We start from the raw sequence: 22,879 nt of genomic DNA, 5'->3' as shown, positions 1-22,879 counted from the left end.
AAACCACTGTTTGACAAGTCCTTACTGATTAGGGAACAGAAAACTGCTTTTGCCTTTCATATAGTTTGTCTAGAGGCCTCTTCTGCACACCTGTTCACACTTCATCATCATCAGCCTGTGGCAACAGCTCCACCTGAATTCATTCAGTGAGTCAAAAAAGATTCTGTGGTAGATCTACCAGTGAATTTGTCACTTTGGAGAAGCTAAAAGAACGTCTCTTTGTGGGAAACATTTTGCAAAAAGTATAGGTTATCAGGGTGTTGCAGGTAGAACATTTGTAAACAATGCACAATATACATACTATGTAATGCAGAAATATGCTATTCCAAATACTTATATTTATAGAATAACAAATTTCACCATTAAAAGTTGCACATGCATGTTTTTTTTTTGGTATATTAGGCATTTAGTGTTTTATGCATTATTACAACTACACACATGTTGCTTTAATCTCATTTTCAATGCCGTTCTCAGCCATCCTGTTGCCTTCTCATCGACTGCAGCCTCAGTTCATGTGTGCCTGCCAGTCACCGCTGTGAAACCCGACCATTCACATGCTTCCCGGGAACATACATACAGTCGTATACACTTAATATGTGAATTTCACAGAAACGTGTGCAGTCATATTTAAAATAAAAGGCATTATATTTTTGCATGAAAGGAAAATGAATCCCATTTCTGTACCATTAAGGGAATCATTTCATTTTTCATACTGTAACATGGTTGATTTTTTTCTACTGAACGAAAGAAAAGTTCAATTTTTTTTAGTTAAACATTAAGGACAGTACAACTAAATACTACATTGATGTATAAATACTTAGCAATTTTAATAAGACATTGTAATGGAAATGAGATTTGAGTTGTATAACCCAGGCATTTTCACCCTCTTAGGTCATCTGCTGATTGAGATTGTATCAAGACAATATTAAAGTCACAAGGAAAGCAGCAGGCTTTTCTTCAACAGTTCACGACGCAGGTCAAATTATCAATGGACACAGAAATGGTAAAGTTTTGAAATAAACAAAATAGGTTGTGTTTATTTGACATAAATTAACATACAAGTACAGAGCGTGAAAGGACATGCTCAACAAAATGTTTTGATAATAGTCGGCTACATGTTCTGGACTCAAACGGTTCACACTAGATATGCGTTTATCTATTGACAGTGTGGCACAATGCAACAGAAGTATCAAAAAATATACTAAAAGTCTTTTCCCACACACAATTGGAAAAAGTAAGCGGAGTACACAATTTTGGTCAAGTGTGTTTGTGTTCGTGCGTTCACACTGCAAATGCAACTGTAAACAGAGTGATGCTTCACAATGCCTTATTACAGAGCTGACTCGTGAACTTACTATAGAGTTAAATTAATGCTGAAGGCATGAAATGGAGCAACAAACTATAAAAGTGCATTCTGAAAGACCAACAGCAGATTAAATCGGTCTGCATACTCTAAAACAAACCGGACACATCATTTCCATGACCTGTTCTACAAGTGCACTTTTGTCAGTTTAGTTTTTTTAAGGCAGGCAGAAATTGGTCTGACTTCTTTTCCCCTTGGAATGTTTTCCTCAAATTGACTTGTTACATAAATACCAGACGATATTATGAGCATGACGGCATGAACTCGGTTCACATTAAACTATTTCAGCTTAGCAAAGCATTTCGTCTTTCTCAAGTATTTTTATTACTTACTGTGCCCATTAAAAGTAATTGGTTGGAGCAAATCACCATTGACTTTATTGACAGGACAATGTAAACTTCTAGTAGCCCATAGGTATAACATTCAATAGGCCTTGTCTGAAAAATGGACAAATACTCCACGTTTGTGCTTGACAAGTGACAGTGCATTAAATTACACATGCAAAACCTTCAATGAAATACAAGCGCGCAGTGAGTCTGGCTAAAGCGTCTAGATTTCACACCCAAGCTAAAAATACTGCACTACATATAGGGCCAAGTATGAGCGATACGACTGGAACTGCTTTAAAATAATCCTTTTTTGGGATGACAATTCTGCAGGCTGAGAGATTACAGTATTATAGATTCACTTTTAAACACGGACAAACTAAATGGGGTGCATCACATTTTTTTTTAGTATTTGTTTACTTAAAGGGAAATTAACATTAAGTCATCATGAAGCAAAGTCTTGCAGGTCTGGAACGGCATGAGGGTGAGTAAACGATGAGGTAAAATTCAACTTTTGGGTGAACAATCACTTTAAACTGAAGCTTAAACAGACATTTATATTATAAGAGCTGGAAATTGCAGTTAAAAAGATACTCTGGCAGCTCTGATTCATGATGGATTCAAGACCAACTCATTTGGTCTCATTATCTGTGGCACACTTATCGATCTGGGATGGCACCGCAAAAGGAAGAGAAATGGGCATATGATATTAAAACAAGCCACTCCATGACACCCATTTTTGAGTATTTAGAAACATGAAAAGAGAAAATTGCACTTAAAAACACATCTAAATGACCTACAGCCTAAAGAAATACAAAATAAATAGCCCTTGCGGTTGAAATTTTGTAAACGTGCGCCTTTTCTCCTGTAAAGCCACCTCAGTTTCTACACTAGTAATCCTTCCACCTGGTTACAAGGCATTTCCTCTCAGAATAAAACAGAATATAAGCCCAAAAGACTCAAGAAGGAGTTTTAATGTGCTTGAAAGCTTAAAGAGGCAATGAAGAGCTCCCCTGGATCTCACACGGCCTGCAGGCCTCGCTCATGGCCGTCCAGCTGCACCTTGATTTTGTGCAGCTCCTCGATCTCCTGATGGTGCCGCTCTGTTTTGTGCCGCACTAGCGAGCGGTAGAAGTGAATGGTGAACACCACAAAGATCAATCCGACCGGCACCATGATGATGGTGGAGGCCAAGGCTGCCTGCCAGCCGCTGTGGCCGGGCTGAACCGTAGACGAGCTGCAGTTCTGCTTGAAGGCTGACGTGGACTGCGCCCCAGAGTCAATCGGCAAGAACTTGATCCAGCAGAGGAGCACCACTTCTGCCAGGAACAAAAGGATCCCCAGAGCGGTGGAAAAGCCCCAGGCCAGCTCAATATAGACGTGCATCCTCTCGTGGGGGGACTCGGACACGGAGTTGAGATTGTGGATGTTGCTGACAGCTTCCACATTGGGCAGGATGCAGGTGCTGATGAGGAGGGCGAACAGGTGGACAGCCACCAGCACAGTAGTACATACACTAAAGGCAATGAGCAGGAATCGTGGGTAGTTATACTGCATCTCCAGCTGCACCTCCACCATGGCCACCTGGTCACAACCACATCATAAACAATATTGCAAATGTAACTGGTAATATTTCATGTGAACCAAATGGGGTCAACTAACAGTGGGGTTCCTGAAGTAAAATTCCCATTCATATTGGCAACAGAGAAATAGATTTTTAATTAAAAAAAAATTATGACAAAGTAAAAAGGTAGAGCTCTGAAGTTGTTAAATGATGATAAATACTACCCTTTTTTAAATATCATTTTATTCAGCAAGGATGGATTCAATTTAAGTGAAAGTAAAAATAATTATACTGTTACAAAAGTGTTCTATTTTCAAATAAATAATAAAAAAGCTGTTCTTTTTAACTTCTATTCTATTCCTCAATTCTTTTTTTTCACTTATATTTTATATATATACATATATATGTGCAGCACAACCGTTAAGAAATGACTTTTGAGCCAATCAGCATATTATAATGATTTCTGAAGGAGTTATGATGCTGAAACTACATCATAGGAATAATGTACATTTTATTTCACAGTATTACTTTCACTATTACTAATTAAATACATGTGGACTTATTGAACATGAGAGACTTCAAAAACATTTTTAAAAGTCAGTGTCTTTTTTTTTTGTTTTTGTTTAATATAAATAGTGTTTATATGCACAATTTCCAACATTGACTACTACACTACCCGTAACCCCTGAACAAAAATCCACCAATTAGAGATGTTGTTACAATGGAAATGGAGCTCAACAGCTAAGAATGCAAACGGCCTACACTCTCTCGTTTACGTCTGACGTTTGTGGGATGAACTAAAACCTAATTGTTTTATACCCCAGTACATAACCATAAATCACTTATACTGGTTCTGTTAAGTCATGTGATAAAAGAGACTGAATTATTATAATCCAACTAGCCACAGTCTTTTGTTTTCCGCAAATCAGTTTATGTTATGATTCATCTCAGAGTGGCTTGCTTTCATAACCCTTTACTGAAGAATGTCTGAAATCCCTACGGAGAACATGAATGTGAAAAATACTTCCGGTCACACGGTTATCTCTGGCCAAATTTGGTTAGTACTACGAAGTTGCACGGGACAATGATTCAAGGCAGTCTTATCTCCAAACCATCTGATGCTTCTGTGTATTTCAAAAAGCCACAGCCTTAGTTTGATCTATAGTTTCCTGATACATTCGCTGAAACATTGTCCACAAAAGTGTGTGGCCAAGAGTCACATACAGTAATGTGTCATATACTCACCATGGCAAAGCCAGACAGCAGGGCTGAGGTCCGGCTGGAGGCTTTGAGCTTGGCCCTGCTGAGGTACAGCTTCCTCCATGAGAGAGCCTGGACCGAGTGATGGTTGGAGGTGACCAGCTCCAGATAGCTGCGGCGAACCCAGTCCCTGTAGTCCATCCCGCCGCCATCCTGCAGCCGGTCTGAGCCCCCGGGCGTGGGGGAGCCCATCGGCACATTGAGCTCACTGCTCATAGCAACTGTGTTTGGAAACATAATGGCATATAATAGAGCATTCACTTTTTTTTCTTTAACATAAGTGCGGTGCAGGCTTTTGTGACTTGAATGTGTTGTGTTGAATCACTTCTAGTTATTCTAGCTGTACGAATATGGGGTTATGCTGCTTGATATTGCAAAATTTTGAATACTATATATTAATGATTCAGTGGCATGGTTTTACTATCCGTTACAGAAGATCTATGTGATATAAAAATGGTAGAGATTACTTTATAAATCTTAAACATACCTGATTGGCCTTGTCCTGATTTAGGACTGGTTTTCATCACACATCTCTGGTTAAATAGAAAATGAATATGTTACGTAATTAGAATTAATAATTCGAATTAATAAATGCTGAGAATGTTAAAAATAGCATAACATGAAATTGAAATAGTGTTCTATTTGTCTCGGGCTCTATGGTGCTCATCGCGTTCACAATACACGCTCTATCATTGAACTGTACCAATGATATTTCCATAATATTTGCTTCTCAAGTCAGATCGTATAGTGGCGGCGCAATGCATTTCATTTATGGTTTCCACATTTACACAACATACAATAGAGCGTGGGGTTAGTTTTAAAGATGAATGTAGCCGCGGTGTCTCGGTTATTTAAATATGCAGCAAACGAGCGCCACGTCAGACGCAAAACACATCATCCGATTTAGACCAAAATAAAACTGCATGGAAAAAAGGGTTGTTAGTGAACAGCCGCCGTCTAAACATATGCGTCTAAACAAGGTGCGTTTCTAAACAAGGTCGACTTAGAAACTTGCAAATCGGAGCACAATGAACGTCAGGCCACATATGTGTGTTTAAGCACACACACACACAACTTCCCTTCCTAACCACCAGCAGCTACTGAAGCACACAATCAGAAAGCATCGCCGATCACACATGAACTGTACTGAAATCTTCTTTGCGCTCGCATCCAACTCACCTTTGCTGCCAGTCACTTTCTGTGTTCACAACCGACAAGTGGATGTGAGAGACAAATGGACGCTGACAGCTCTAGTCTTTTCCGCTCTGGCGATGTCCGAATCATCAGCGAATCGTTCTTTTGAGTCGGATCTTTACAATGAATCGGTTTGCCAAAACAACACAGCGGCTGTGTTCGAAATTACATACTTGCTTTCTGCTTACTACCCAGTAGACTGTGTATACCGCCTACTGCTTTTTAAAGAATAGCGTGATAAACCGTAAACAATAAGCAACAAATGTTTCAGAGTAGTGTGCTAAAGTGCTAACCATTCTTTTTTACAAAGGATTGTTAATTAAGGATTCATAGAAAACAATGCTATATTGCCCAATTTAACCATAGTTAATGGATTTTACATACTGAACATAACTAATAATAACTGTGTACATAGTAGTTAGGTGGTAGTTATTTATATTTCAGAACTGTAGTACATAATAAAACTGTATATAATTTAATTTATCATACTTAAAAACATTATTAAATGAATGCAACTTTATTGGGACAAAAACCTCCCTATTTTTGTAGTTTACAGCAACATGCATGTATAAAAATGTTTAATACTTACCATTCCCTGCCTCCAGTTCACTCACGCGTTTGAAGATGAAACATTAAATGGAGCACGTTGCATTCTGGGAAACAGTATCACATGCAGTGTCTTCAGATGCATAAATCAAATTTCAGCAAATGTAGCAGGTAAATCCAGGCATTCCATGGATCCAGAACATTTTCTTACTATTCACAGTATACACGCAGCATACTGCAGTATAGTAGGAGTTGTGTGGTAGCATGCCATCCCTGAGCTACTGATTTCAGTGTACTTGAGTTATATTTAGCAGATTCTGGTAAATATAGTAGGTCACCCGGAGATTTGATGGGTGCAGAAAAATGTGCACACTATGCACGGCTTACACACTGCAGAAATAGTAAGAGTAGTATGATAGTATGGCATTTCGCGCACAGCAAGATTCAGGATTTGGAATGAATCACTCTGAGCGGTTCTCGAGTCACTGAACTGAACCGAGAGAACCTCTTCAGTTATGACTCATAATTATAGACTCAAAGCCAAATACTCAGAAATGTTACAAATATGATCTAGTGGAAATAGACCGATTATATAACTGAGTTTTATCAACCCATTTAAACGGTTTTAACAAATATCGATGTATGTGAATTTTACTTAATGTAAATACTAAATATATTTAGGCTCTTAGAAGGCTTTATGAGCTGAAGCTTGGCTGCAAGAACTAAAAGGGACACATGAAATACTATTAAAAAACTTAATAGAAAAACATTATAAACGACAATGTGTTCATGTACATATGCCAAGCAAGGATGTCGGGGATGATGTGAGGACGTGAGTACGTGCTGAGGCAAAATAATCACGTTGTAGCTGTCACGTGGTCTGCCCCCAGGGGCTCTGTATGCATCACGTGATCTTGGGTGTGCCTGTTCAGCTAAAAGTGTGGTTTACGTCACAATTTAAGCTTTTAAATGCATTTAATAATATTAATAAATATTACAATTAACACTCAAATTGTCATTGCATACTGTTTTATAATGTACTACAGTACTTGAATATAAATATCTGCCACCTATTTATAGCCTACTGCTGAAATAAAAATACTGTCAAAATGCCACAATATGAACAGCATATTTAATTAAAACCAACAGAGAGAGGAAGGAAATCAAGAGAAAAGCATAAATTTACTCATCCAAAATTTTATAATGCCCAAAAAAGCTGTGTATTTGGCATCTTTGCAATGCAAACTCAACATCAAAAAAAAAAAAAAAACATAAAACGATCTCATCCTTTTAGGTGCATCATGCCACAATTTGGCCTTTTATATAAACAAAGGAAAATGTTAATATGTGCGTGTAACTCATTCTAAATGATTCAAAACCTACTGTACATCATCATTCATTACACGAACTCATCAGTATGTCCATTTTGTTTGAAGTCGAAACTCAGCTTCCACCAGCAGAGGGCAACAAATCTACAGCTCTTGAGAACAGGTGATGATCAGAAAACAAGGAGGCGCCTTTTCTTGGAAGTCATCATTTCGAAAGGACAAAAGAGAAACCACAAGGCACATTACAAGACAAAATGTTACAGATTACTTGTACTATGTATTGTGACATCCTCCAGCAGTTCAATCAGTATTTCGATAGAACTTTTGTCATTTGGGGAAAATTTCCAAATTCAGGTAAACAAACCTCATGGTCTCTCACAGTCTCAAACATGTTGGCATAAACAAAAAAAAAAATAGAACAAACTCGATCAAGAGACCAAATGTGCAAGTGGGCAGAGTGTAAAAACATCCATTCAAATATGAACATTTCTATTAACACGGTTTGCTGGAGAGAAAACCAAACTATCATTTATATTTTACGCTGTGCTATAACCCAAAGAGCCTTTTGTAGCAACTCAAGCATGAAATCTACAACAAACTCTTAAGCTCATATAGTTAATGTGAAAAACTCAAGACAGGTGTGAAGCAAGACTGAACAGTTTTTCTGACCGAGTCTTTTTCTTAAGTCAACCTCTATTCAGAGTTCACAGGAAGTGAACAATGCAGCTCCAAAGAGTTCAGCAGGAAAAAAACAGCAGGATATGACTGTCTAGAGAGCATCTTCTGAAAGCGTCTGGAGTGTAAGGACTCGTCCCACTGGTGACGATGGACAGTAACACACTGAAAGTTGAACAGAAATCACAGTGCACTACATAAACACAACGCATTGTGAATCCCAAGCATGACACCCATAATCTGCAGAACACGCAGTGATACTGATGCAGTGACGGGTAATACGAGTGAAAGGACGAATGTTTAACATCCTGGCTTTGGTTCCTCTTCAGCCTTTAAAATCTTCAACATGGTGACTGACCACAAACTCTAGGGATAGACCACGACATCAAACTCTGAAGCTCTCTCCTTTGCCATCGATGTGCCGAACACGCAGGTAGACATCGGTGCCGATGCCCTGCATCGACTGGATGGCCAAGGAGCCTCCCAAGTATTCAGCATACGCTCGGGACGTAGGCAGACCAAAGCCAAACCTGGAGGAGAAAACAAGTGGCATCACCAAGATGTTCTTCAACCCCATTAAACGTCACAACAGCGCATCCCAATGTGTCAAAATCCTCAAATAAACCTTCAACTGTGCCAAAAAAAACTTCATAAACAAGTCCAAAAAAGGACTGGCAGTTGCCATCTGGTCTTTTGTAATTTGTGAAATGAGACTTCACACTCACAGATCCAGATCCAACTTAAGCTACTATATTGATCTTGCAAGAATGCAGAGAATCTGAATTAACACATAACAACAAATATTTACTTTCGAAGAGATGAAAAGTATGGTATAACTGAAAAAAAAAAAAGAGACGTGATCCCAAGCAGTCCTTCAATAATTTACATAAAAGCCCAACCTTTGTGCCAATCATTTGAGCTTGTGCTGTTTTTTTCTACAGGTCTAGCTCTTCTTACCCATGCATGGGTCCAGACTGGGGGCCGCTGTTGGTCATGTTGTCGAAAAGGTTGCTCATGCGGGGATCCTGTGTGCTCTGTTCAGCAGTGCTGAAGTGGTAATCCATCACCCGGTCCAGAATGCTGTGAGGAATGCCACCACCACGGTCTGAGATCCTGCAAAATGATACAAACACCACTCTGCTGTTTTAGGCAAATCAGTTTCATTGATTTTGTGCAATGAATATAAATGATTTGGGTCCTAAAAAATTTTCTATCTAACTATCATCTGATTCCCATTTTTTTTTGTATCCATCTCCTGACTTCCTGTGCCTGTCCACAACTTTATCTCTGAGATGCTCCCAGAAAGCTCTTTTCATGCTGAGCTCATCAAAATGACCACAACTGATCACAGTTGAAAGTCAAATGGCTTTGTGTGCCTTTGAGAAGATGATTAGCTACAACAACTTTTCATTCCATTGACTTACATTCATATGTATGTGAATGCATCAGACTGAAAGCACTTGTGCGAAAAGATTTGCATTTCGCTACATTTATATGTTCAAGCTTGGTGAACTTTATCCTGTGAATTCGCATCATGTGAAACCATGTGACCAACAGCAGATGGATAAGTCTCAGCACAACCTCATAGCTGAATTAAAAGAGCATTAATTTAAAACTGCAGGAAAGTGTAGTAGATTGTATGTTTATACATTTTATATGCGTTATTATTTATGTGTTAAAATTAAGTTTTTAAAAAGTCGCTGTAGAGTATGACATCATATTACGACTGTCTATGTGTATGAAGAAATTTTGCATGCTCAAAGTCTAGTGTGACCGCCGCTTCTTTTTCTGATTCGGTTATGATGTTTCTGACATGTTGGTGTTATATCTTTCACATGGGTGTTATAAGTTGAACTGAGTAAACAGAACTGGATAAAACAAAAACTATGTCGGTCTTAATATTATTCTGCAAAGCAACAAAATGTGATCATTTTAAGGGGGGGGGGGTATTCTTTCCACACCTACTATACACTTCTATTCACAAGTTTGAGGTCAAAGATTTAGTTTTTGACAAGGCTGCATTTATTTGTTAAAAATAAAATAGTAAAAACAGTAATAGTGAGTACTGTTATAATTTAAGTGTTTTGTATTTTAATATATTTTAAAATTAATTCCTGTGATAATAATTCAGAATTTTCAGCATAATTACTCCAGTCTTCAGTGTCATATGTTCCTTCAGAAATCATTCTAATATTAGGATTTGTTGCTCAACAATTTTATTTTTCTAATTTCATGAATGTTACAAACAGTTGTGCGGTCTAATAGTTTTATGGAAACCATGATACTTTTTTGCACATATTTTGTGAAATAGTAAAGAAAGTCACTTGTACTGTTATAAAAGATTACGGTAATGCTTGATCAATTTAATGAGTATTTGTTGAATAAAAGCTAGTAACAAATGTGAAACAAATTGGTTATATAATTTATATAGATTTTTCACATGCATCTTATCACATATCTAATATTGCATTTTTTAACAAGGTATCGCGGATAAAAAAAAAAAAGAAGTAAATATAGCACAGCTCTAGATAGCACTAATAGAAATAGCTTTCAAAAATACTATTTTACTTGCATCTTGAACGGTACTATACTTACACATACCGTTTATGCATAGACCTATACATACAACAAAACATTGTTTCCTGCTGAAATTGTAAGGTCAGTGATCATGTTTCAAAAGCCTATAACTTCCTAAAAAAATGTGTTAACATCAAGTGGAGCATGAATTTACATTAAAACCAAAAAACAGAGGACTTTGCATCCTCATTTCAGACATCCACCAACCAACACTAAGGGCCGTTTCATAATCAACGCGAGCAAGCAACGCGAGCAAGCAGCGCGAGTGACACGCTCCCTTTCATAGTCTAAACAGTGAACGCAAGCGTAACGGGTGATGCGTGTATGCAATACACTGCTCACGCAACAGGGGGTAGTAGAGTCGGGTCACGTGATATTCAGATCACAATGGCAACTGAAGAGGAGTGTATTCTGTTGCTGATAAACTATCGTATAAATGTGGATGAATACGTATAAGTTCGCATAATTTTTCCTCTTCGGCCGCCAATGTATTCAAACCTTCTTCTTCTGTAAACACAATATACTTGAATTAATGTACAATGCTTGCAATGTCGCCCCCACCGACAACGCAGAGTATTGCGTGAATCGGCGCGTCGCGTATCAAAAACTAGGACGACACATTTGGCTACGCACCGACGCATAATGGCGGCCGAAGCGTAACGATGCGTAGCCTCGGGGACGCATATGCGTACAGATGCGTTGACTATGAAACGGCCCTATAAACAGGTTCATACTTTCCATGCGTTTATGGTTAAATAAATATTGTCCATGAGTAAATATGCTCTGTGTGATGAGAGGTTTTAACCCGACTGCTGAGTGAGCAGAGAAATAATGGACCTGTTTTTAAAGATAGCACTCTGCACGATGAGCTCTCTGTGCAAAGAAGAGCTCAAATATCTTCACCGTTTCCAGGAAAAAGCATTAATTCCATTCTGCTGAGTTCACAGCGGACCAACCGCACCTGAAACCAGTGTCCATGTATTCATTCAGACGGGCAATAATCAGACACTTTCCACAAGAGATCTGTCTCAGCTCTCTTTAATTATTTTCCTCCAAACAATATCAAAACTCCAGCTGCTTTTTTAAAATCTGTATTGCATTTGCATGTAGTTTGAAATCCAACTAAAATCTGATTTTGAACATGTTTCAATGTGAATGATCAGTTGGCAACTCAAATCTTATTTAGAACATGTATTGATGAGATGTATTGTCAAGCATTAATGTATTATCATGCATGTGTGATGTGGTTCAGTAGCATCAGCATTGGCTTTTATACTCACCTTATGACGAAGTCGGTGTCATTGTTGGCGATTGTGACCACAACATCAGGCACATTGTAAGGAGTGTCCAAGTGACTCTCCATGGTGGCCCTGCACAAAAACAAATTCATGTGAACAACTGATCATAACAAAAGCACTGAAATAAGGCCTGAAATAACTGTGAAAGCTTTCCTTTCTCCTTTGACTGAGAAACAGAAAACATGATATAAAGTTGTGTGAGCAGGAAATTGCATGTGTCAGGGATTTATTCAGTACATCGGAAACATCTCCAGTTCTTGTGCAGAAATTTCACTTCCTTTATGGTTACCAGGACATACAGACAAAAAGGCAAAAATTCTTATTTGAACACTTGAATGGCCAGATTTACCAACAAGTGAAACCTTCTTTTTGCCATTAAAAAGTCATTTATTTACCTGCTTGGATTTGCACTTGTAGGAGTTCTTCTTTCAGACACAACATTTTTTATTTAAATGAATTTGAAATTAATTTGTGCAATTAATATTCCTAAGCCAAATTTTAATTACAAAATCACGCCCATGCCCATAAATTAAAAAGTTCACAGTCTGTCTTGGGTGACTACCAGTAGCAGGAACTGCACTGTTGTAAACCAACTGAGAACATGCTGTTCTCCAGTGAATCTGATCAAAATTTAAAGAACAACGAGAACAAGATCAGAAACGTGTCTCTCAATCTGTAAGACAAGCACAGTACAGGTCTTTTGGAGGTATTTGAGCCAAGGCTTAAAAGCAGTGCTACTCACATTTATTGTAAAAAGAGTAATACTCTTCCATACTAAAAAAATCCCATGTTAATGGTGGTAGCTGACGAGCGTCTAACTGTAAACATCGCATTGTGTGAAGGTTAAGTGGTCATGATATCTTACACAGACAGGGTGAGTAAACAATTTCAATCACATTAGTCTAATGTTACCACCCATAAAGTTCAAATCTTCTGGCTATACTTTCAAAAACTGTATTTAAATTTTTATTCCAATGCAATATTTTCCCCTGAAGACTGTTACTGTAAGAGTGTTAAATGTAAATGTATTTTTTTCTTTTTAAAAGCTAAAGAACAAGTCAGTATTATTGTTTTGGCATAGGCGGCAACCTCAGATGCTGCTGATAGAGCTAAACTTGCATTGAATCCAGAACATTCCTGTTCTTTAAAAAAAAATTATTAAATTAAAAGAACAAACAATTTTGGCTCTTTGTAATTGTAGGTTTCTACCTTATTTGTATAATAACTATAGACCTCTAGACTAATCCACACTGATTATATCATATAACTGGTGAAATGTTGGTTTCAGGGTGGTTTTCAGTGCACTGCATTATTTTGAGAGGCTCCTCTGTAGATCGTTTTGGATATTTTGCCACCATCATAGAAAACCTGTATTGTACCACTGAACTTGGACTGAACTTGGCAGGCAGCCAGTGTGGGCGACCTTATACGAACATTGCTAAGACTGCAAATATCAGAGAGAGGGGGCACTGTAGTAGGACAGGTCCCATAACAGGAATTTCCGCTTTCTTAAGAACACCGTTTTACAGACGCCCGAGTAGTCTCTGCACATGTAAAGCTCAATACAACAGAGGTATAATGTTGTTAAATGGGTGAATGCATTGATATATGGTTGCTAACATACTCTGGGTGGTTGCTAGGGCAATGTTCCATAGTTGCTTATCTGTCAAAATGCTAAATCCAATGAGATACCTGCACTGATTTTATCATCCAGCAGGTAAAAAAAAAATTGTATAATGACAGTGAGCTAAACAAAGCTAAATGAAATAAGGTGTGATAACACAGTAACAGAAAAATAACCAGCTTTTTTGCATTCCCCATTGCATTTTCTCTCACTATAATGTCTTGCACCACATTGTGCCTCTTTGTAGCTGAAAGACTTTGTGTTGGCGTTTCATGACCTCGGTTGGGTCACAATGACCCACGCTTGCCATAACATTCCATTCCAGGCTTCTTGCATAACGTGTCTGAAATGTAAACGACTTCATTTTCCTGGCGTTTCACCAAAGCATATAGTGTTAACACAAGGGCACACTACAGTAACCCTCCTTCATACACGGACAGACAGGCAACATTGCTTACAGATATTTTGGTCATAGTTTATGCAGCTACAGATATCACTGCAGTATAGTGGCAATGGTTCGCTACGGTCCAAATAAAGCAACTGCTTTGACAGCAAAATCTGACTGTCCCATTAGATAGTTAATATAGCATAGTCGAGCAGGAGGTGTGTCGTGTGTGTATCTCATTGCCGTATACATGACAGGAATGTTACCTCATGGCGTTCTTCAGTAGCTCAGGCAGGATGTAGTCCAGAGGCAGTGGGATGAAGGGAAAGCGGGCCGCCACATGGCCATTAATGCGAACCCGTGGAGAATTCCCATACTGATGCTCACAGAGCCGTCTGCAAGGAACAGAGGAGGGATCAAGACATTTACATTACTATTCAAGTCTGGACAGACTTATTAATTCTTTACGATCATTCAAAGAAATAAGACATAAAAATCTGGCACAATTTATTTGACACATTTAACCATAAGCATTATTAAGAATAAAGCGTTTTTAGGACCAAGAGAAAAATCAAATGAATTGTATTCAAACAATTGGTATTATACATGAAAACAACAAATGCAAAATAGCATACAGAGAAAATAAGACACGTGCTTCTGGTTCTGCCTCAGCAGGTTATGCAAGTACTGGTAAATGGATTGCGGGTTTTGAGCATTTCATTAAGTTTAAAGCCAGTTTTTAAATAATCTGACACTAATTAATGAGAACATTTCATTCAGAGCTAGTAAGATGTGGCCTCTGTCTGGTCTTTGTGGGAACGCTTTGATCATGCCAGTGTGAAGAGGAACAGAGCAGCTCTGCTGATGCAGCATATTAACGGTCACACTCTCATGAGAGCAGCCTGACCTCTGTTCTCACAGAAGACCATCCATCATGAATACAGATAATTATTTCACATTAAAACAAACTATTATTGGGCAGAATATGCTTCAAACTGGACCCGACTTTAGCTTGAAAGTCACCTTAGTATAGATGAGGAGAAACTGATGTTAGATCAGAATGAGAATACAGAGATACTCTGTCCATCAGCAGAACGACTGGTTGGAAAAAGTGAAGTAAAATACGAGTGATGGCGCAGTCGTAAGAGGTTTTAGCAACTGCACATTCCTCAGGGGTCCAGGCATAAAGCCCTCGACTGCATACGGTTCACATTGTGACCAGATTCTTTTCAACAGAAAAACAAACAGGAGGAATGTCTCCGACATCTCAGCAAAAGCCTCTCAACCGGCTGACAAGGAGACAAACTGAAAGTCAAGTAAACTAAGTCAAAAGAAGAAAACACTTTACTGTGTTCTGACTTAATAATGCAGTTGCTATGAAATCTGTTCATTGTTTCTCTTAAACAAACCCAAACAAAAAGAGCTGTGGTGACTTCCTCTTGTTCATCTGTTTTCTTAGGTCATTCAGATCATTTTGAATGAGATGATTTATGAGGCAGAATTTACAACATGCGTGACATAAACGGATCATATTTAGAAAATGTCAACCAGCAGCAATCTTATTTTTTTTATTATTATTATTAAAAAAAATAATAATTATCTCTGATGAATGTCAAGACTTGAATTTCAAAATTAATATTTCTATCTATATATATATATATATTATATATATATATATATATATATATATATATATATTATATATATATATATATATATATATATATATATATATATATATATTTTTTTTTTTTTCAAAATGTTCTGCTTTCGAATAGCAGCTTAAAATTATGGCACTATAAATTCATAACAGTAGAAAACAGGTCCATCATTGACTGCAAATTATTCCTGGACTGTTAACACATTAAACTCATGTAGAAGTAAATACATGTTTTGCTCCCACATAGTAAATGTTAGACAGTAGTTCAACAGTGACCTTTAACACTTTTTTAACACATCTTGGTAAATCACAAATGAGAACTGGGCTTTGACCCTTATCTTGGACACACAGAGCGCGCGCGCGCACACACACACACACTGCTGTAAATGGAGCTGACTGTGCTGATGACAGAACAAAAGGCTTTTCAATAACCTCTTTAAAAAGTCCTCGAGTCCTAAGCACTCACATATGCAAACAGACGACAGGATGCAAGGCAGATGGACAGCATACTCACCGAGCAAAATCAACCCACTTCTCGATGATCTTTTTAGGGGACAGGCGGCGACAGATAATGCCTACAAAGTCAGGCTGAAATAGCACAGAGAAAGAAAAAAATAATAAAGCATCCATTCTAGTGCTGGGTAATGTGAATGCAATATCCGTGCTACATCAGAAACATACCAACTGGTAGAGATATTGCTTATACCTCTGATTTTATTAAAATCACTTACAACTTACATTTTAATATGGATTTATATTGCATTGCTGATTCTTTAGTAGTTCAGCTTTACATGAGCGGTTCAGTTTGTATTAGTGCGATTTTATAGTCTAACAATAAAATGATAAACTTTAATATTACCACAAATCAAATACACAATTCATACTCTTTATTTCAGAAATGTAGTCCTAGTAAATCAACCTGCTGCTTGATAATGATAATAAAATAGCAGGCATGATTAATTAGAGTAACCGTCCTGTTCTGAACCATTACAAATATATTGTTCATTGCAGCAGGTCTCTGTAATGCGACAGCAGATTTGTTGGAGCACCATTTGTATATTTATGTTAAAATACTGGTGATCCATTTGGTTGAATGTATGAGACATTTTGGTCACTGGCCAAATGACTACAGACTACACTGCTTTTATACTTTTAAGATCCATTGCTAATTATTAGAAATATCCATAATAGAGTAAGAAACGGCGCTGATGGGAAGATATCAAGCAAGACACGTACATTATCCTCATGAAGGGCAATGTGGTGTGTGGCCAGCATGCGGATGCCCAGACGAGACGTCAACGTTGTGTCCAAGAAATTACGAACCAGAGTCTCATCCTGAACAAACAGAATGTAAAACAAATAAACAACCAGGACAGATCCACCGATTAGGACCGAAATGAAAGTATAACGTGAACCATACAGAAAGAGGATACGGTAATATTATTCTGCTGATGATGGTGAACAAAACACTAGGGTTTTCTGTGATTTTACCATTATGTGTTTACGACATTCCCTGAATCCTTCGGCTAACATGGTGACAACATCTTTGTGATCGTCAAGAAGCTGTTTTACAAGTTTGCTATAGCGTGCCTCAGTCTCCTGGTCTGTGATCTGAAGATAACAACAATGATGGTATGGTTAGCAAAACAATCTTAAATGTTATTCTTTTTATGCAACAGAAAATTCACAGACATAGTTAAAATCATAAATGGTGGGGTAATCATGTCTTAACGGTCATCTACCCTTATTATTCACACTAAACAAATAAATGGATCCGCTTACATCAGCAGAAACTGGCTGGATTCACTTTTCTTGTGATCTTTGCAATCTTTTGATCTAAATGGTGCACTTAAATACTTGAAATGCACGGCCAGGAAAATACATTTCAGACAGCGGAGATGGAGCCCCTTCAATATACTATTAACTAAGCATTCAAAAAAGCAGCTCGCCATCATAGGAAAAAGTTACATTTTAAAATAAATGAAATAGAGCACTGTTACTTTAAATGTCTCTGGTGAGACACCTTTCAAAACATGTTTAAAACATCTTACAGACCACACTTTTTTAGTGTACATCTGTGTTCTTTCATAGTTTACTGTTACTCTAAATCGTGGGATAAGGCGAATGTAACAGAATGAGAACGTGTGGGCCCAAAATTTGGACTCATAATGTACAAGCCACGGCAATAACTATTGCAATCCCTTCAGTTGCCTCATATTTTCAGCTAGCCGATATTGTGCAACACAGGGATTTTTCATTTGTACTTAGATTTGACATATTCATGAGTCAGCATTTTACACAGTCGGTCAGTCAACAAAGACTTGGGTTTCACTGGTGAGAGGTGATACCTCCACTCTGTCGGACTTCTACAGCGGATGAATCAGTTCACTAAACTCACACGCCTCTCAGGTTACAGATTCTGAAAGCTGTTGGTTAGGCTGTGTATGAATTAATATGTACAGGTTTGGTCAACTTGCACTTACAGCCGGGAAGTCGCTCAGCATGTTGTAGGCCCTGATATAAAGTTCGTGCTGTGGAGAGAGAGAGAGAGAGAGAGAGAATGAGAATGAATGAGTGCAATATATGGGTAACAAATGTGCTGTGGCATAGATACTGGAGCTCCTTCCCTGAAAACCATTCCTGGCCCTTTATTAAGCCTCCATAAACACATGGCTTACATGCTTCTATGGATTCAAATTAAGAAGAAGGATTGATTGGGAAACACATAAACGTGCTGAATGTTTTGAATGATCGAAATATTTACTTGCAACAGTTCAAAGGTTGTGATGATATATACACTGCAAAAAAATATTTCAGTTAATTTTTTTTCCTGTTTTCCATTAAAGCTACAAAAATAAACCTATTTGATAACATAAGCTGCATCCCAAATGACGCACAATACACTATGCACTATGTACTCTATGTAGTGTATGAATTATAGAAGGTTTTCTGTCATTCATAATCAGAGTCTGATAGCCCCGCCCCCTTTGCTACATAATTAAAGCTGCAACAGATGAGTGCATGAAGTGTCCAACATTCCACACTTGATTTTTTCGGTTATTTAAGTGCATCATCCGGGTGTTTAAAGTACACTTTTTAATTTTGGAATTTTCAGTGAGAACGCACTACTTGCACTATTTATACTACAAAACATAATAGAATGGTGCATTAGTATGTGATTTGGAACGCACGTATACACTACCATTTAACAAATATGTGAAGTTCATGCAGCTCAAGTACTATATAAAAAAAAAAAAAAAGATATGGAGTTTGCACTATAAACAAAAAAAAAACAGCAAGAGTCCAACTGCTTGTTTAACAAGCCAAGTTTACAGTCAACATGAAGTACAGCACCAAAGAAATAACAAAACAGTTAAGCACGGTAACATGAATTAAAATGGACATGGTTTCAGAAAAATTATCAACCTCAAATAATTTCATAAAAGAGTGCAAAATATATACTACTGTTCCAAAATATGGGATTAATTTTTTTTTTAATTGAAAACATAGGCTATATTTATTAGAACAAACATACAGTAAAAACAGTAATGCTTGTGAAATATTATTAGAATATAAAAATAACAGTTTTTATTTCATATACTGTTTTTTCTGGACTATAAGTCGCCCTTTTTTCATAGTTTGGCTGGTCCTGCGACTTATAGTCAGGTGCGACTTATTTAGCAAAATTAATTTGACATGAACCAAGAGAAAACATTACCGTCTCCAGCCGCGAGAGGGCGCTCCATGCTTCTCATTGCTCCTGTAGTCTACACTGGGCAGTATAGAGCGCCCTCTCGCAGCTGTAGATGGTGATGTTTTCTCTTGGTTCAAAATAAATGCGACTTGTATATGTTTTTTTTTCCTCATAAGGACATATTTTTGGACTGATGCGACTTATACTTAGCTGCGACTTATAGTCCGAAAAATATGGTACTTTGAAATTCGATTTTTGTGATAAAGCTGAATTTTAAGCATTGTCCTCAGTGTCACATGACCCTTTATCAATCTAATCAATCTAATATGCAGATCTGGTGCTCAAGAAACTACAGTATTAATTACTCTTGTTAATAGTTGTGCTGCTTAATACGTTCTATCGATTACAGAATCCTGTTTTTTTGTGTCTTTTTTTAGGATTCTTTGATAAACAGAAAGTAAAAAAATAAATATTGCAAAATTTCTTAATAAAATAAATGAAGGAATTTTACTGACACCAAACTTGAACAGTAGTCTACTTTTATGAACTAAGAACAGAGAAGGCAAGTTGATTTTTCCGCACTAAATAAAACCCATGCATGTATTGATAAAGCACTTGTTCTGTCCATCAAAATCAAGCTAAGTCACGTTCAGCAAGACATCACTGCAGAACGCTAGGCATCGGAGAACACTGGCACTGAATCAAACATGGTCCATTCAGTTCTCTGTCTGAACACGATGTCAAACTGATGGGGAACTCACCACTTGGAGAATGGTTGGGTTGCAGCCGATAATGAAGGGCAGGCTGCGAAAACCCTTGATGCGATGGGCGATCCGTACAGGCAGCTCTTTGTGTAGATACCTGGCACTGCTCTGCATTGAATCAAATCACACACAGCTTCATTAGAACTCAGTATAAAGATGCAGTTAAGACACGGAGCACAGTTTTATGTGCTGACAAAATGGCTGAAACAACTACTTTTTAAAAGTCTGGCTCCAAAGTGGGTTGGGATAAATGTAGGAGCGAGGACAGGAGTGTTTAATTACCAGGATGTGTTGTCCATCAGGAGACTTCCCTACATACAGCATAGTAGCTGGCGTCAGTCTGACAGAAGGCTGTGAAGAGAACATTACTGTTAAAAACAGCATATACTTTAATTATAACGGTGTTTGATTTGATGTTGTATGTGCTGCGAGACCTTTATGATGTATACCTAGATGTCGGTCTTACTACATGCACTCACTTGAATTGTGGATAAAATTAAGAATTCAGCCTGTTTTGGAGAAGTTAAAAAAGTCCATTCTGTTTTATAACAACTACATCTGTATCCTGTTAATGTGGTTATCCATGGAGTGATTCATGGGTAACGTTACACTTATTAATAGGCCTGCGTGGAGGTGAATGGAGTGCATGTCAGTTCAGCAGCGAAGGACATATCTATATTTAATATAAACGTTAACAACATAAAGCGCCATTGGTTCTTGTGTGTTTTAATCATATGGGAGAATTAATGAGACTTTGTCCTCTAACTATTTGTTCATACTTTATAGTAAAGAAAAAGCCTTTTAGCACAATTGTAAAAAAGTCCACAATTAAAAAATACAGACCTTTGATCATACACCTAAGCATTTAAATATCATCTTACAATGACAATTCATTGGGAGATATAGTGTGTCAACCAATGCATTTTATTTAAGTTGTTTGCAATGCTGTTATAAAAATATCTACGAATTACAAATGATCAGAATTTAATTTTTTAACACCTGCCCCAAATTACATATTTTTGCTCCGTTTGTGTTTTTCTGAGTCATTAAAGTCTGGTGTATCAAATATGATACAAAACAAGAAACCTCGTAAACATAAAACATATGCAACTTTATTTTAGATTTTTTTTAAACCATTGTCTAAAAAAACAAATATTTTAAAAGAAAAAATAATTGAATTATTATTTCATATGTCAGGCTTTACAGGGTTGATGTTTCATGAGGATGAGTAAATGACAGATTCTCCATTTCGAAGTAAACTATTCCTTTTAATTGATTCAATTATGGAAACGCTCATAATGAACCGATGATTAAAAGGAGCAGTGGCAGAGTGGTAATCACATTGGGTTTTGATGAGTCACTTTGAGATGCTCAAAGTAGGACAGGTTACATAAGGACACACAGCATGACTTAACAGGCCAAGATTTAACACAATACCAAGAGGTTAGAAATAATAAAATGCATCTGTCAAATGGTTAGTGCATTTTTGAAGTGCTGGTGACTCAGAAAAAATAAGTTTGATACTTAAATAAATCCAATGACAACCATTTTGAAAAGTTACAATTATTTTGTGGGCCTCTGTATTCGGTTTTTATGGTTATTGGGTTTTAGGTTCTGTGATGTCATAGAGATTATTAGCATATGTGGCAGTAAATATTACCTTACCTTGACCCAATGAGACAACCGTTAGTTAACGCAAACTAGAACTAGTTGAGGCTCGAGGTCAGTGTCATGACAACACGAGAAACCCACAAAACACGTGACCACTGGGCCATCCAAATCATGGATAGAGACACCAGCACATCTCCCTCCGTAGCGGGGGGAAGTTAAAGAGACAACGGTTAATGGAAACTTGTCGGGAAATGGTAACTGACCTTCTCGGCAGATGAGTCGATGGCAGGCTGGTTGTAAAAGGACGTAACGGTTTTGGACCGCTCCCGAGCCAGCTCAGTGTAACTGGACATGGACGATGTTGACCGAAACCTTTTGTTGATGCCATGTAACGTTAATGTTACTCCGGTCGAGTGCGTTGCTGCTGATGTGGCGAGAAAGAGCCTCGAGGCTCCGCTGCCCAGCAGCTCCATGGCCCGGACTGTCGCGCGGCCGCTCATTTTACACTTTGATAACGCAAAAAATCTAAATCCCTTGTCTTTAAATTAAAGATCCGTCTACCTCACCACCCAACAGAGCGAGTTCATTCGTGTACAAAGATACCACCGCATCGCTAGATATGAATGCACTGACACTCGTTTCTTCTGGTGTTTAGCCGTTTAGCTGAAGACTCTTGCCAGCCAATCAGCGCTCGGAGGAGGCGGGGCTTTTGTGTCATCACGACCTCAGCAGCAGCGGAGAGCCAATGAGCCACGACCTCACGTCGCAGCACGGACAGTGAGACCCACAGACCGGGTGTGCTTCCTTTGACTAAATAACACCACATACAAGTAAACATTGGGTTATAACATGTATTGTGTTAAAGAGAAAGTTTAGGATGTTTTGTATGTTCAGTACTGATTAAAATTAAAAGAAGGCATACATAATATGGCTCTAGAAACAAAACTTATATAAAAATGTAGCCCAGTGACACAATTTGCCCCAAACAGTGTCAAGGGCTGAGTTGAATC

At 37.8% G+C, this 22,879-nt stretch overlaps 2 protein-coding genes across 3 annotated transcripts; both read right to left on the bottom strand.

Annotated features, from left to right (window-relative positions):
• Window positions 1-1,006: 1,006 nt before the first annotated feature.
• LOC127995856 (protein orai-2) lies at window positions 1,007-5,825 on the bottom strand. Of its 2 annotated transcripts, XM_052591903.1 has the most exons (4): window positions 5,693-5,825; window positions 5,001-5,046; window positions 4,499-4,734; window positions 1,007-3,273 (listed from the first exon to the last, which is right to left on the bottom strand). In XM_052591903.1, the coding sequence occupies exons 2-4, from the start codon at window positions 5,035-5,037 to the stop codon at window positions 2,710-2,712; spliced, it is 837 nt and encodes a 278-aa protein (XP_052447863.1). In that variant the 5' UTR covers window positions 5,038-5,046; window positions 5,693-5,825; the 3' UTR covers window positions 1,007-2,709. The 2 variants fall into 2 exon arrangements, with proteins under 2 accessions (XP_052447863.1, XP_052447865.1); XM_052591905.1 differs by lacking the exon at window positions 5,001-5,046 and having other exon boundaries at window positions 5,693-5,812.
• A 1,543-nt stretch (window positions 5,826-7,368) lies between these two features.
• On the bottom strand, window positions 7,369-22,546 carry LOC127995824 (3-methyl-2-oxobutanoate dehydrogenase [lipoamide] kinase, mitochondrial). Its single transcript, XM_052591901.1, has 11 exons — window positions 22,133-22,546; window positions 20,541-20,609; window positions 20,256-20,366; window positions 18,284-18,331; window positions 17,292-17,411; window positions 17,037-17,135; window positions 16,315-16,388; window positions 14,407-14,535; window positions 12,114-12,203; window positions 9,214-9,369; window positions 7,369-8,786 (listed from the first exon to the last, which is right to left on the bottom strand). Exons 1-11 carry the CDS (start codon window positions 22,367-22,369, stop codon window positions 8,642-8,644), a joined length of 1,278 nt encoding a protein of 425 aa, XP_052447861.1. The 5' UTR covers window positions 22,370-22,546; the 3' UTR covers window positions 7,369-8,641.
• Between the last annotated feature and the right edge of the window lie 333 nt (window positions 22,547-22,879).

Source organism: Carassius gibelio, chromosome A5 (assembly GCF_023724105.1).
Source record: "Carassius gibelio isolate Cgi1373 ecotype wild population from Czech Republic chromosome A5, carGib1.2-hapl.c, whole genome shotgun sequence".
Lineage (NCBI taxonomy): Eukaryota > Metazoa > Chordata > Actinopteri > Cypriniformes > Cyprinidae > Carassius > Carassius gibelio.
Note: the sequence above shows the minus strand (reverse complement) of the source record. Positions and strands in the feature narration are given on the sequence as shown.

Coding starts and splice junctions, on each gene's coding strand:
- LOC127995856 (XM_052591903.1), bottom strand. CDS start 5,037: ATGAAAACCAGTCCTAAATCAGGACAAGGCCAATCAG. Junction 4,735..5,000: donor ATCAGGACAAGGCCAATCAG/GTATGTTTAAGA, acceptor TTCCAAACACAG/TTGCTATGAGCAGTGAGCTC. Junction 3,274..4,498: donor TGCTGTCTGGCTTTGCCATG/GTGAGTATATGA, acceptor GGTTGTGACCAG/GTGGCCATGGTGGAGGTGCA.
- LOC127995824 (XM_052591901.1), bottom strand. CDS start 22,369: ATGAGCGGCCGCGCGACAGTCCGGGCCATGGAGCTGCTGGGCAGCGGA. Junction 17,136..17,291: donor AATGTCGTAAACACATAATG/GTAAAATCACAG, acceptor CTGTTTGTTCAG/GATGAGACTCTGGTTCGTAA. Junction 12,204..14,406: donor CTACTGAAGAACGCCATGAG/GTAACATTCCTG, acceptor GTTTTTGTGCAG/GGCCACCATGGAGAGTCACT.